This window comes from Portunus trituberculatus, chromosome 8 (assembly GCF_017591435.1).
Source record: "Portunus trituberculatus isolate SZX2019 chromosome 8, ASM1759143v1, whole genome shotgun sequence".
NCBI lineage: Eukaryota > Metazoa > Arthropoda > Malacostraca > Decapoda > Portunidae > Portunus > Portunus trituberculatus.
This window is the reverse complement of record NC_059262.1, coordinates 4,572,961-4,588,516: the sequence shown is the minus strand read 5'-3', so window position 1 is coordinate 4,588,516 and position 15,556 is coordinate 4,572,961. Positions and strand designations below refer to the sequence as shown.

General features: G+C 43.3%; 1 protein-coding gene across 1 annotated transcript in view; it reads right to left on the bottom strand.

The window, feature by feature from the left end:
* Positions 1–81: 81 nt before the first annotated feature.
* LOC123499642 (hornerin-like) overlaps positions 82–15,556 on the bottom strand; it is a 38,154-nt gene continuing 22,679 nt past the window's right edge. Inside the window, 10 exon segments of the mRNA XM_045247979.1 lie at positions 82–1,037; positions 2,185–2,306; positions 5,228–5,288; positions 11,693–11,812; positions 11,956–12,123; positions 12,615–12,709; positions 12,712–12,790; positions 14,100–14,219; positions 14,904–15,284; positions 15,475–15,539. Of these exon segments, the coding sequence (XP_045103914.1) occupies positions 876–1,037; positions 2,185–2,306; positions 5,228–5,288; positions 11,693–11,812; positions 11,956–12,123; positions 12,615–12,709; positions 12,712–12,790; positions 14,100–14,219; positions 14,904–15,284; positions 15,475–15,539 (1,373 nt within the window). The 3' untranslated portion in view covers positions 82–875.

Sequence of the window (15,556 nt, the reverse complement as noted above, 5' to 3'; positions counted from 1 at the left end):
GGAGAAACCAATACATCACATCCCGCTGAAACTTATACTACATTACAAGATACCAGATATATACCATTAAAACTCTGATTTAGTGTTCTCCTTTATTTGGTGAGGCTTGCAGCAACACAAGCGATATTACTGGTGAGAATTAACTGCATGAGAAGACCTATTACTGAGAGAGAGAGAGAGAGAGAGAGAGAGAGAGAGAGAGAGAGAGAGAGAGAGAGAGAGAGAGAGAGAGAGACCTATAGCTATTTATTAATGTAAATTAAAATATCAAAATTAAGAGTACCTACATATAGTCTTGAAACATTTAATTGTCCTTACAGTAGTCCTTATAATAATAATAATAATAATAATAATAATAATAATAATAATAATAATAATAATAATAATGAATAAGAATACTTACATTTGTAGGTCAACACTTACATGTAATAATGTCCAAGATTATGATAATGATGATAGTAGTAGAAGTAGAAGTAGTAGTAGAAGTAGAAGTAGTAGTAGTAGTAGTAGTAGTAGTAGTAGTAGTAGTAGTAGTAGTAGTAGTAGTAGTAGTAGTAGTAGTAGTAGTAGTAGTAGTAGCAGTAGCAGTAGCAGTAGTGTATGCATATCAATAATAAAATAATAAGTAAGTGATAGAGTAATAATAATAATAATAAAGATAAGTAATAACAATAATGATGATGATGATGATAATCAACCCTATTGAACATGAATGCCACTTGAAGCAAAGGTAACTAGCAGTGTCTGACCACACCATGCTTCCCTACACACTCCTGTCCTGTGCCTGCTGAGGGACACAATGCCACACTGGTCCCTGAGGCAGTGGTGGGACGAGGAACAAGTGCTAATCAGTGCCGGAGAGGACGGTGGCTGGTTCACTTTGCCGAGTCCCGCCCTTCAATGTAGCGGACCTGCACCAGGGCGTTGCTGCCAAAGGAGAGGTCCGTCATGCGGCTCCAGTCTGTCTGTCCCAGCACAAAGCCCCGGTCCCTTGCTGCGGCCTGCTTCTTGCCCTCCTCTATGTCCGCCCACCGCACCTGCAGCACAACCGGGCCATTACCTCCACATCCACTCCCTGAGCTACTCATTATGCCACAGTATCACACACCACCACCACCACCATAACCACTACCACTCCTGGCTGTGTCCGCCACACTTACCTGGCCACACTATACCTGTGGCAGTTACACAGCTGGGGTACACTGGGAAGGTACACAGCAGACACACCTACCATTTAAGGGACGGATGCAATACTCATTTATGTAAAACTGTGCCAGTGCTGGTTCTTGTTGGTGCATGGCACAGGCAGTCATGGATAGTGACACCAGGCATTGTGCCTGGCTTCTTTCTGTCTACTGAGAAGGCCACAGGCTAAGTTCAGCTCACTGGGGGGACAGTCTTATTCATTTGTGTCTTTCCTGGTGAAAACATCTGTGGACTGTGGCTATTCTCAAACTAACCCAGATGGTCAGAGCTGATGATGCCACAGCACAAGAGGCTTTGAGGGCATTCAAAGATGTCCTGGCTGGTACAAAGGGCATGAGATGTGAGGGAGACAAGGTGACCAGTAATGCACCTGTTCCCAGTGATCTGTTAGGCCACCAGTGTGATGAGATCAGCAAGGCCACCTGTGTAACACAGCACTGTGCTTGCTTACACAAACACACACACACATTAACATCTGTGTGAGAAATGATGGAGAAGTTCCCTGCTATCATCTAAAAGGCTGTGACATCATGTCATGTAGTTAGAAGAACTTGCAAACCTCACATCATGAGGTGTGGTGCAGAAGACTGAGGGTGACTGTAGAGGAGTACACAAATATGCATATCTTGCTTCTGCCCTTCCATTCTGAGAGATCTCTCAAAGACCCTCTCACCCAGCTGTCATGGTGCTCCGATCAGCAACTGACGCAGCCTTGGCACCACCTTTGTCATGCTGCTTAACTGCCACTCCCTGCTCAAGCTGTCTCACACACACACACACACACACACACACACACACACACACACACACACACACACAAACAAAGCAATACAAAATCTATCACCTCCTAAACACAGCATAAGCATTATATCCACAAATGCACACACACACACACACACACACACACACATGCAGCTACAGGTACACTTGGCACCACGTGGAGACATGAAAACAAACAAGGCCAGTGTTGGTACTCACCCTTTTCTTGCCCGGCTGAACTACCTTGGAGTCGTAGTCCTGAGAGAGCTGCAGCCAGTCGTCGATGGTCCGGGCGCCGCTGTTGATCTTCTTCTTGGCCGCCTTCACACCGTCCAGCTTGTCTATTACCGCGGAGGAGGAGGACAGGAGAGGGACAGGGGAGGAGGAACAGAGAGATGGACACTGTTAATAACCATACATCAACTCTCCATTCTCTTTCGTGTGTGTGTGTGTGTGTTTGTGTGTGTGTGTGTTCTGATGAGGCATGTGGTATTTTGTGATATTATAAAAGTGCATGTAATGCATTCAAGAGTCAAACAAATCAAGGATGTGTCACACTTATCAGATACACAGATGACACATATCTTGTGTTATGTAACAGCGCCAACTGGAATGAACTCTTGGAATTACTAACAATCCATGTTTCATAAATAACAAGGTAATTTTTTTTATATAACCCACCAATACTCAAAGATCCTCATATACTATTTCTATCCATACAATTCTTATTTAAACCAGTGTCTCCTCGTTCCTTCAAGTACGTGGAAGGACCAGGCTGATGTGACAGGGAAGCAAAGACAAGCATTCAGTGGGCAAAGCTCCACAATGGTATGGTTAAATCTCTGGTTTGGAGAAGGACATGGTGAAGATGTGTGTGGATCTGAGAAGGACCCCTTAACACACAGACACTAACACAACACACCATCATGTTTTGCAACGAGGCATCACAATACAAGTGGTGATAAGTTCTTGTTTGGTTATATTTGATCTGCAGCTCCTTCATGCTTTACAAAGACTCAAATGTGTGTATTGACTCAGAATTGAAAGTGTAGTGTAAAATTCAATTTACATTTTTTTTTTATTTGATTTATAACAATGTTTGACTCTTGATTGCATGAGAGAGAGAGAGAGAGAGAGAGAGAGAGAGAGAGAGAGAGAGAGAGAGAGAGAGAGAGAGAGAGAGAGAGAGAGAGAGAGAATATTTAACACAAGAAGACTGTGATAATCAGGTGTCTTGTTTATATCAACATTCTATATTCTAAACATAAGGTCAACAATTGCAACACAATATGAACAGTGAAACAGCTGATGACCACATGACACACACACACACACACACACACACACACACACACACACACACACACACACACACACACACACACACACCACCACCACCACCACCACCACCACCATCACATCAGTTCAAATCATTCACTCATAACTCAATAAACTTCAATAGTGTTTGTTTTTTCACAGCCTTCAATTCAGCAGCAAGATAAAAACTTCTCCAACCTTCCCCCTTTATCTCTCAGCTGCTAGATTATTCCAGATAACTCTCCACTGAATTGCAAAGTTTGTCAGTTGGTCTACAGTCCATTTTCAGAAATTTTTTGCACTATCACCACGATATTTTTCCAAGGCCACAGAGACAACTAGCTGGTTTTCAAGATAGTTTCTCCTTTTTAATAAACTAGAAATCTTGCCAATCCATCACCAGATTCATAAAAATACTCTTAAAAACACAACTATCTTCAACTAAAGCCTTTGGAAAGCAGTGATGGTGAGAGAGCAAAGTGTTTCAGAATATGAGCCTATGTGGTACCTAATTGCTAAGTTTGGTCTAGTCTTGTTCTGCTCCTCTGCCTACTTCCACACACCACACGCTACACACAGACAGGAGGTACATGGATCAACACAGGAGGTACACAAACACACCAGCACACTCACCACCAACACTCATCCCTCTAGTCTAGTCTTGTTCTGTTCCTTCCACACACCACACACCAGCACACTCACCACCAACACAAAGCTTGTCTCCCCTCAAGTTCACCCTAAACACATGTAAATAAAAATTGAAACTATGGCCAATATTTGTCACAAGGATTTTGAAACACCCTAATATTGTGCTTTTGTCTGTCCTTCAACGATAAAATGTGAACAAATATCCCCCAACAAGGAGCAAACCATAATACAAATTAATGAGCAGTGTGTTGTGGCTACCTGACTGACTTATAAGGTAGTGCAATAATGTGGTCATACAGTGCTGCTACAAACATTATATCTCTTTGGCTGCCATTAAATACCCATCACCCTAAGAAATCAATCTTTGAACGGAGAGGAAATTGCAAAACGTGTTCCTCTGTGGCTAACTTTCTTGTAGGTGCTTCTAATTGTCTGTGGTTGTAGTGAAAGGGTCAAAATTGTGAAATTGTGCAGGGAGGCAACCATGACATAATTACAAGAAATGAGAAGATATAGAAAAAAGGAAATGTTTGTTGGAGTCTTCAAAAACAACAGCCTGACATGTGACCTAACTCTTTCCTTCAGTCTGGGGTGTGCTGAGGGGAGCCTTCACTTGCCACACAAACAAAAATAAAACAACAAAATATGCAAGAGAAGTACATAGTTACTCAAACCTCCAAGTACCAAAACCATTGCTTGGCTCACAAGTGTGTTCATCGCTCAAAACTTTACTTTTTTGTGGGGCTGAGAGTACTCAAGAAAATTATATATAAAAAAAACTGAAGTGTCCTAAAATGTCCTTCCTGAAAGTGTTGTAGTCACAGGTTTGGGGAAGTAGTGAGGGAGGCAGAGAGTTCCCCAGTCTGTGTCCCTCAAGGGGTGGCAACAAGTCATAATTGTTCCCTGGCCCAACCCTCCCTCAGTGTGTGGCAGCAGCTTCTAATACTCCTCACTCCCTTCATCTATTATATCGCTGCTTCTCTCTCTCATTCCACTCTTTCACTACACTGATGTTACAAACTTTAAAGACAACTTCTCATTGAAACCATTTATAAAACTATTTTCCCTTGAAATCTGACATGCATGCCTCACACAACTTCTCTGTATTGACACACTTCTGTACAGTAAGTAAGGGGACTGGTCTGTGCAGTGCAGGCTTTCATGTACTAGTGTGAGGTTGTCAGCCCACAAACAAACAGTCTGAGAGCATCTTACAAAATATTAGTATTTGGTACTTGGAGATTTCTATGTACGTAGCAACAATACTAACAATAATAATAATGTGATGAACACTTACCCATCTTGTCCTCTTGGCTTTCGTGGGTATCCCATTTGCTCCGAATAAATTCATTATAAATCTGTGGATATATGTCAAATCACATGGTATTAAAAGGACATGAGAGTGAGGAAGACAGAGCGAGGGGCTGGCCCGCCTCACTCACGTGTGGCAAAGACCAAGAAGAAAGAGACAGACAGAGAGTCATGATATACTATTAAAGACTAACATTATGGCCACTGCTTTCCCTCCCTCTGCTCTAAAGGAGACAGGAAGGGAGGTGTACACACTCCTCCACTCAGCCACACACTCAAGGCTGGGAAGGAGCTCACCTGCCACCTTAATGTAATCATGCATGCACATCTATGATACAACACTGTGTTCACTGTGGTGTGGTGGTGGTGCTGAGGGGTGACTGCATCACTGCACCCAGGGACTCATCACCACCGTGTGTCTGTGGAGTCTTCTGCTTCACCCTCATCAGGGAGTGTACTGACCCCCAAACTGTGCTGGGCCGGTCCACAGCTGACGGCCACACTCGCCCCATCCCCTCAACCCACCACTCGTGTAAAACCATGCACACACATGCTCACATAAATATAATATATAAATAAGTGATAATAATAATAAGTAAAGACAGTGAGTAGATACACAGAAGAGTTCTTTGTTGGAAGAAGTTGGCCTAATGTAAACTTGTATCACCTCAGGAGAGAAGAGTCAGTCTTAACATGGTGCATAGGAAACAACTTAACTTTAGGCAACTCAAGGCACATCAAGAGAAACCTGCACCGCCACACTAAGTATTATGAACACATGAACAAGGTACATGTTTCAATCACTACCAGCATCATACATTCTCGGAGTATTTCATTGAGTACATCATCAGATCAACATGTGGAGGATGTACTGTATTCTCCAAGTGTGTTCCTTCCCTCCCTCAGGTAAAGAATGCATTGCCAGTCACACATAAGATATCACTTTGTATTACTGTGTGTGTGTGTGTGTGTGTATTTACCTAGTTGTATTTACCTAGTTGCAGTTTTACAGGGCCTGGGCTTTACGCTCGTGTGGCCCCGTCTCCATATCTACACTTATCCAATTTTTCTTTAAAACTATGTACACTCTTTGCTGACACCACTTCCTCACTCAAACTGTTCTAAGTCTCAACACATCTTTGTGGGAAACTATATATATATATTTTTTTTCTTTTCTTTTTTTTTTTTTTGTGTGTGTGTGTGTATGGAAAGTCTTTGCATACTCTTTGTCAATATTGACTAATAAGCAATAAACAACAGTAAAGGAGAATATCAAGCTACAAAACACAACAAGTAAGGAATCTGTGAGTATAATGGTGAGCAGAGACACTTTACACGCCAGCCACAAGCAGCTGACTCCGTGACACACCCACACCAAAAAATAATACTTGGCACACTCCTCAACTGAATAAATCCATGTGTATGTAACTCTCCTTATCAGTCCCAAAATAACAGATACAGGTCTTAAAATATGTAAAGATGAGAGAGAGAGAGAGACAGAGACAGAGAGAGAGAAAGAGAGTATACACACCTGATATTAGCTTGTGATAATAAAAGGAGTCACACATTAAGTAAAATTAAATACCAAATCATCTTAAATATAGTCAATATTTGCTGTTTCCTTGAGACCAAATGAACACCAGTTTCTGTGGATCATAATTAGAGAGTATTTGGATCAGTCATGAAGGAAAGGAAACTATGCATAAAAACACATTCACTGCAGGAAGGAAAGGTACAGTGAGAGATGGAAACACACACACACACACACACACACACACACACACACACACACACACACACACACACACACACACACACATGTACAGCTTGGCATGTTGGCTTCACAGATTTCTTTCTTAATATCACATAAGAAAAGAAGAACAAGAACAAGGAGAAAAAGAAGGAGAAGAAAAAGAAGAAAAGAAGGAAGAGACAGATGAGAACAAGGTGAACAAGAACAATAAGAACAAGAAAAAGAAGGAGAAAGAAGAAAAAAAAAGAACAAGAAGAAGAAAAAGCATCTAAAAATAAAGCTTATAACAACAGTTGCAGCTAAGTAAAGTGAACACACAATAAATATAAACACCATTCACTACAATAATATAAAAAGCAATGACTGACACACACACAGTATAATCCTTCTTAGTACGTGATTTGTAGGTGCTCAAAAAAACAGGTTTGAATACAGAATGAAGCTTTGTAGGTAGAAGATAAAGTTTGGCTTCATAAAGGTGGTGTTTCTGCTTCATGTTGGTGGGGAGAGAAGAGGAAAGAGACATGGTATGACTGGTGTGATATGAGCCTAAGGTGTTTCATTATTACTTCATCTCTCTGGGAACAGGACAATATGTCATAAAGAGGGGAAAAATGGCCTAGGGCAAAAAAAAAAAAAAAAAAAAAAAAAAAAAAAAAAAAAAGGCCCACTTACATGCCAGTCCCTCAAGCAGTCAAGAAAGTAAGCCAAAAGAATGGGATAAATGTCTTGAAACCTCCCTCTTAAATGAGTTCAGGTGATAGATAGATGGAAATACAGAAGCTGGTAGGGAGTTCCAGAGTGTACCAGAAAAAAAAATGTCCTGTTTGATAAGGAACAGAACAAGTATGATGTGCCAAGAGCCATAAGTGTCTTTCTTCATAATACTGTTGTTACTTGTTCACCTTTCCGGGAATAAAGGTAAGGAATGTCAACACCCAAACACTCCTTCCTACTTTGCTTTAAGATAAGATGAAGCAAACTTAAGTCTTGAAGTGTGTGTGGTGGACAGGCAGTGAACAGGCAGCCAATCAATTCTGAGTCATGGTTCACTTTTCTGCACCAACACCAACAGCAAGGTGGTCGTGTACTAAATGTTGCCTTGGAGTGGAGCACCGACACAACACTGCCGATGCCATTTGCCAAAACACCAGTAATGCTTGTCTAGTGTACACCACCTCACCCCAAACACCAGGTTATTGTACACCTCATTACTCTACACCACCTCAAGCCAAACACCAGGTTAATGCACGCCCGGTAACAATTTCAGGTTATTTGTGAAGTGTAAGATAGATGCACCACTGATCATGCACTAGTCCAACACTGAACACACACAAAACACACACACACACACACACACACACACACGGGACCACACGAGCATAAAGCCCAGGCCCTGTAAAACTACAACTAGGTAAATACACACACACACACACACACACACACACACACACACACACACACACACACACACACACACACACACACACATATCTGATCACAAAGAACAACAGCAACACATTTTTACAGCTTTCCCAACAGCTTGATTCAACTCTGCATAAACTAGTAATAAAGAAAACTGGATAGTACATTGCAACACTCCTTCCAAAAGCTTCCCTCTAACTGAAACTGTGAGGAAATAACAATCCTACATGTAGCAATGCTTATCATGTGCAACTCTGCAAATGTTTCCCTCAAAAGATGCAGACAAAAACATTCTGAGGACATTTGCATAGAACAAGAAAAGTGTGGTCTAGCTATGGGTGTTCATAGTGACAGGAGCATGCACTAGCTTGTTCTGAGCCCATGCACTCACTGCCGCTGTGTTGGCATTACTGTGTTCATGTGCTCCACTGTGATGTGGCTGTGGACCTCAAACTTGTGTGCCAGACCCCCAGGAAGTCAGTAATGGGAGCTTTAGAAATGATGCATCAGATATGTGGTAAAGAAGTGATGGTCTGCAGAGGTGTTTTGAGTGAGTCTCACTTCAAAAAGAGCATATCTCACTGAGGGGGTGACAGATGGATCACAAGTCATTCTCCGCCCTGCTTGATTCAGTGCATAGCTACTTGCTTCCAGGATGAGATGAAAGGCTGTGTAAAGTGGAGATTAACAATGAACAGTAAACGACATGGCACACCTAAAGACTAATACTGAGGGAGTGTTGCTATCATGGGGAAGGAGTCGGATGCTGGCAATACTGGGATGGCAGAATAAACTATGCAACCTTGACTAGATCTTGAAAGTGACAGACAACACACACACACACACACACACACACACACACACACACACACACACACACACACACACACACACCATGCAAGTAGCACAAAAGACACAACACAACGAGCAAGATGGAAACAGTGCAACACCAACACAGAAGTAAAGAGAGAAGTATCTAAAGTATTCACATGATTAGGTTTTCCACTTGCTGACCTCACAACGGCCACACAGGATAAAGATAAATACCAAACGAAGACAACTTTATTTATACAAAGATGTGGGCAGCAGGGAGGGAAGAGAGGAGGGGAGGGAGGGAGGGATTGAGGGACTGAGGGATGGAGGAATGAGAGCAGGATAAGGACTTCTATCCCAACACCACACTAAGTCAATCCCAAACACACACGCATGCATGTTTGTACGCACCCATATTGTTAGTGACCCTTCTCTGTATGTGTGTGTGTTTGTGTGTATGTGTGTATGAATTGTTACTTGTGAGTGGTTCCTTCCCTTACTCAAGCAAACCAGTGTTAGCCATTACTACATACACCACCACTCCTCTCCTTCTCTCCCTCTCCTTCCTCTTCTATCACTCCCTCAATCCTTCCATCTCTGTTTTTTTACTCTGACATTTTCCAACACAGACACGTTTCAAACAGCACTTCCAATGCGACTAAAAGATAAATGATCGGTGGAATTTTTCATAAACAAACAAATGTTCTTACGCTTGCACTTAAACATCTTAAGAAATAGTGGATATGTCAACGAAAATAACAATGCCAATCAAGAAAACAGAAAATCATTGTTTGTGTGTGTGTGTGTGTGTGTGTGTGTGTGTGTGTGTGTATAGCCCCAACTGTCACCGTGTAGTCTGCCGAGCACAGTCAAGCCTTCACACACAACCCACAAGAGCAAACATCCTCTTCGGGCGGAGAAATTACCCGGACACGATCTACGAGAATCTTCTCCACTAAGATCAGAATATCCTTCAAAATTTTTTCTAATCACACTACTTGCTTGTATGAGGCTGAAGGATTCCTTTCTCTAGTGTCGAAAATCCTCTGAAATTTTGCCTCTTCACTGGCACCACACGACCATCAGGGGTGTGACGAGCAAGAAACTAGAAGTGTCTCCTGTGTTTTCCATAAGATTCCCGTCCATTGTTATTGCTGTTTGTGTTACTGCTCTTTACAATACAGCCTTGACACACAGCTGTTATAAAAGCCAAAGGATGTGTCTTGTTAAGTTCACCGCTGTGGGTCAGCTCACACTCCACACACTTCCAAGCAGCAAGTGTTCCAAAGGTTCTCTTCTCGTGTCAAAGTGTGGCTGGCAGGGGAAGTTGTGCTGGTTTAGTATACTAAGTCACTGCGTCCTCCAGTGTGGGATGTGCTCATTGTAAGATCTATTTCAGTCTTGAGTGGCAATGACAGCACACAGTCTCTACAAGTGGCGTGTTAAAAGGCTTCTTGTGTGGTGCTTGTTCCAGACACACACAGGAGTTTGTAAGGTCCCTGTACGACATGGGGGGGGCCTGTGATGCTGCACTTCTTGGCTAGGAGCAAGTAATACGACTTGCCAAACATGTTATGAAGACACACACATGCACAAATGAACACACGCACACTCACACGCACACATGCACACACACACACACACATATACACAAAACACGTGTACATACACGCACATTCACAGAGAGCTGGTATCACTAGACCAGCACATAACCCTCACAAGTGCAGTGAGTTACACACATTATTGCCCCTTCCCCACAACAAAAAAAGAAAGAAAACACAAACAAGTAACCAGTAGGCACTTGGCCCTCTTTTCCCAGCACTGTGCCTCTTGTGGACCAAACACTATTCAATACTTTTTTCACTATTCTTTACAAAACTTTTTTTCAATTATGAGTATGAAACTGCTTCACAAATACACTGTGATAAACAAATAAGTATTTGAATCCCTCTAGTTAGGGAAACATTGTGTGCAATACCAACACTTTGTGAAACGAGAGATTGCATCACGTCTTTAAACTTTGCTGCCCTTCCATTCTGCATGTACATGTGGAAAGAAACAAGAGCCAGGAAAGAGCAGTCCTGTTGTGTGCGGCTCAGCAGGCCAGGCAGGGAGGCAGGCACCACTGTCAGGATGAGTCACAGCACAGAAGGCAGCAGCTGTGAGAAGACACACACTCCACTGGTCCAAAACTGTGTCCTGCTGAGGCACAGTCTTGGCCGTGCTTGCAGTGCCACCACTCAAGCCCAGCGAGTGCCACAAATGCCGCCTCACAACACAGGCCAGTCTCCTGGGGCATCTGTGGAAGGCTTCTCACATCTGTGCCTTGGTGGGCGGTGCTGTGGCTGCGCTCACACCTCGTGTACTTACGTCAGGAGGAGGCTTTGCTGCCCCACCACCACCATCACCACCACCACCACTGCTGCCGCTGCCGCTGCCGCCGCCACCAGTGTCACATACCTTGAGGAATGTCTGCTCAGTTTCCTCTTCTTCCTCCTCTTCCTGGTTATCCTCTTTCTTCTGGCTCTTGTTGTCTTGGTTTGCCTCCATGGCTGGCTCCATTGAGTCCTCCATCTCCACCTGCAGCACACCCAGGATACAAAGTCAGCACACACACACACACACACACACACACACACACACACACACACACACACACACACACACCACTTGAACTTTTACTAATAATTCAGCTAGTCACTCCTCCCACTCCATCCACTCACCTCCTCTATGGCAGCATCCTGGGCCAGGGGTGTGAGATCTACCCTGGTCAGGCTCTGGGGAGTGCGTTCCCAGCCGTTAATGATGCGGGCAATGTGTTCCTTGGGGTGGTTGTGTGTGTTGGAGCGCAGACACACACTCTGGTCCACTTCAAGCTCCCCAATGTACACCTGAATGGAGAAAAAGAAAACAAGTGTTGGGTTTCTCACTATAACTTCAAATTTTGTCTTGCTATGGGTGTGTGTGGCCAGCTGTGTCACATCTAAGCTCTTGAAGTAGTAGGAAGTAAGTGATGTTAAGTTTTACAGATTATAGCTCATGTTTTTATTTTGCTATGGGTGTGTGTGGTCAGCTGTGCCCTCTCTAACCTCCTGATGTAGTAATGTTGTGTTAGATTTTACAGATAGCTCATGTTTCAATCTTTTGGGTGTGTGTGGTGAAACCTTGCCAATGTATCACCAGAACCATAAAAATACCCTTAAAAACATGAATATCTTCAACTGGAGTCTTTGGAAAGCAGTGATGGTGAGAGAGCAAAGTGTTCCAGAATACAGGTTTAAGTGTGTGGTGCTTTGTTTGGCCTGCCCTGTGTGGAAACCTTCTGGTACATAGACAGACAAATAGCTCAAAAACACCACCAATATAATCCAGCACCACTCACCTCAAAGCCGTGTTTCTTAGCGTAGGATGCAATCTCTGAGAAGTGAGAGATTCTGTCATTAACGCAGTCCACAACGATGAATGGGAAGAACCCTCACTGACGTGTCTCTTGAATGACTTGATGAGAGAGGCACGGTATGACTCCTCCAGCTCTGGCTCATACTCATACTCCATGATCTGTACAGGGACCAATGGGAGAGGCTTGTGTTAGAGGACGAGGAGAGAAAATAATGATAAAAGAGAAGAGCAGGATATATTTCTAGGGAAGGTAGTAATAGTGATAGAAGAAAAAAAAGAGCAACTCCATGATCTGTACAGGGAGCAATGGGAGAGGCTTGTGTTAGAGGATGAGGAGAGAAAATAATGATAAAAGAGAAGAGCAGGGAAACATCTGTGGGGAAGGTAGTAATAGTGATAGAAGAAGAAAAAAGAGCAAGCAATTCATATATCTGTGGGGAGCAATGAGACAGGCTTGTGTGAAAGGATGAGGAGATATGGAAGTGGTGATGGTATATGAGAAAGAGCAGAGAAATATCTGTGGGGAAGGTAGTAATGGTAATAAAAGAAAAAAAAGAAGCAAGGAATTGACATATGTATGTGTGGGAAGCAGAGAGCGAGAGACTTTTATTAACCAAGGAGGGAGAAAAGGAAATATGTAGTAGTTATGAAAGAAGAAAAAGAGCAAGAAATTAATAAGTGTGTGAGGAGCAACGAAAGCAACTTGTATTAGAGGAAGAAGAGGAGGAGGAGTAAGAGGAAGTGATAACAAAAGAGAAAGCGCAGGGAAATCTGTGAGGGGATCAATGTGGGGTGCCTGTATTAAAAAAGGAGAGAAAGTAGTAGTGATTAAAAATAAAAAGAAGTAACAAGGAATTCATATCTGTAGCGGAGAAATGAGGACTTGTATAGAGGAAGAGAAAGGAGAGAAGAGAAGTATTTAGCAGTGATAAAATGAAGAGAAGGAGCAGGTAACTGATATCTGCAGTGGAATTAAAGTAAGGTGCTTGTACTAGAGAAAAAGAAGGAAGGAAAGCAGTGGTGATAAAAAAGGGGAGAATGAGTAAGTAACTAGTGACTGTGAGGGAACCAATGAGAGACTTGTATTAGAGGAAAAAGAGGGAAGAAAAGTAATGGTGATAAAAGGAGAGAACAAGCAGATAACTAATAACTGTGAAGGAAACAATGAAAGGGACTTGTATTAGAGGAAGAGGACGAGAAAGAGGAGGTAAAGGATTCATATGAAGGGGCAAGAGGGAAGAGAAGGGAGTGGCAGTGTAAAAAAGGACCATTCATAACTTTGAGGATACACTCATCAACTTGAAAACATTACAAGCTCAACTCAATCCTGTAAATACACAATTGGGTATGAACTCTTACACACACACTTAGATAAATGGAGATATGGAAACAGGACACTATGAACCCCGCTTGAACCCTGTACAATACAACTAGGTAAATACACACACACACACACACACATACAAACCTTAGTCTTGACCCGGCGTCCAGTCTCAGGGTCATTGGTCATCTTCTCAGTCTCTACCATGAAGTAGTCGTCCAGGCACAGGATACGAGGGGGGGAGCCTCCGTTCTCCACCTCCCGGTCCTGGCGTGGCAGAGGAGAGACAGAGAGAGATGCTGCTTATTGACATGCCAACACAAAGGTTACAAGTCAGTGTTGTGAACTAAGACTCAACTTCTGACATGCCAACACAAAGGTTACAAGCCAGTGTTGTGAATTAAGACAACTTCTGACACACCAACACAAAGGTTACAAGCCACTGTGTTGTGAATTAAGACAACTTCTGACACACCAACACAAAGGTTACAAGCCACTGTGTTGTGAACTAAGACTCAACTTGTTGCTTTTAAGTTAGGATTGAAAGTGTATTAAGTTTTATGATCTTTTGTCAAAATAAATACAGCTGTCTAAGTCCCTCCATAGAATAACTATAACTTGTTGCTTTTCAGTTAAGATTAAATGAGTATTTTATAGCTTTATGATCCTTTGTCAAAATAAATAAAGCTGTCCATACAACAATTATAACTAAACCTGTTGCTTTGTAGTTAAGATGATAAAGATGAAGAGCATTTTGTTAAGCTTTACAATCTGTCACAAAAGTAAAAAACAGCAGTATGTTCCTCGTATACAATGACTTTACTATTACTTATATAAACCAGTGTCCCTCCCACATCCCCACACCACACTCAGCCCACCTCACACCCACACCTACCCACACCCATGGCCCACTGCCCTGAGCCCCCTGAGACTCCCAGCCACCCCTCGCACCTTGATCATCCTGGCCACTGTGGTCTTGCCAGCTCCAGGAGGGCCTCTCAGAATGATGGCTATCTTGGGTGGCCTCATAAAGCGGCCAGGGATAGACACCAGGTCATCAATTGTTACAGTCTCTCCTTCCTCTTCCTCTTCCTCCTCCTCCTCTTTCTCCTCAGGGGGCGAGGGAAGAGTTGGAGGGGTGGGGGCTCGTGGTGCCTGGTCCTGCCTAGGGGCTGGTGAGGCACGGGGTGGTGAACGGTCCCTGTCCCTCCCCATTGGGTCCCTTGGTGGCAGCTGTTGGTTTGCCCAGGGTGATCCCCGGTTGTCCTCTCGCCCTCCCCTCAGGTGGTGAGGGTGGTGGTGGTCCCCAGCTCGGTCTGGGCTGTCATACATCTGCGGAGAGAATGAAAGAATGAAGGAGTGAGGGAGGGAGAGAGGAAAGGAGGGGATTTGGATGATCAGGCCTGCTCTAAATGCTTTTCAACTCCTTACTACAGATAAGTTTCAACCGTGTTACTACTACTATCACTACAACTGGTGGTGTCGCTGATTCCACACCACCACTGCCACCACCAGCACTGACCTGCCTGTGTGGGTGGTCAGGTCGCGGTGGGTAGGGTGACCTGTCTCTGGACGGAGGTGCTTTGCCTGGTGATGGGAGAAGA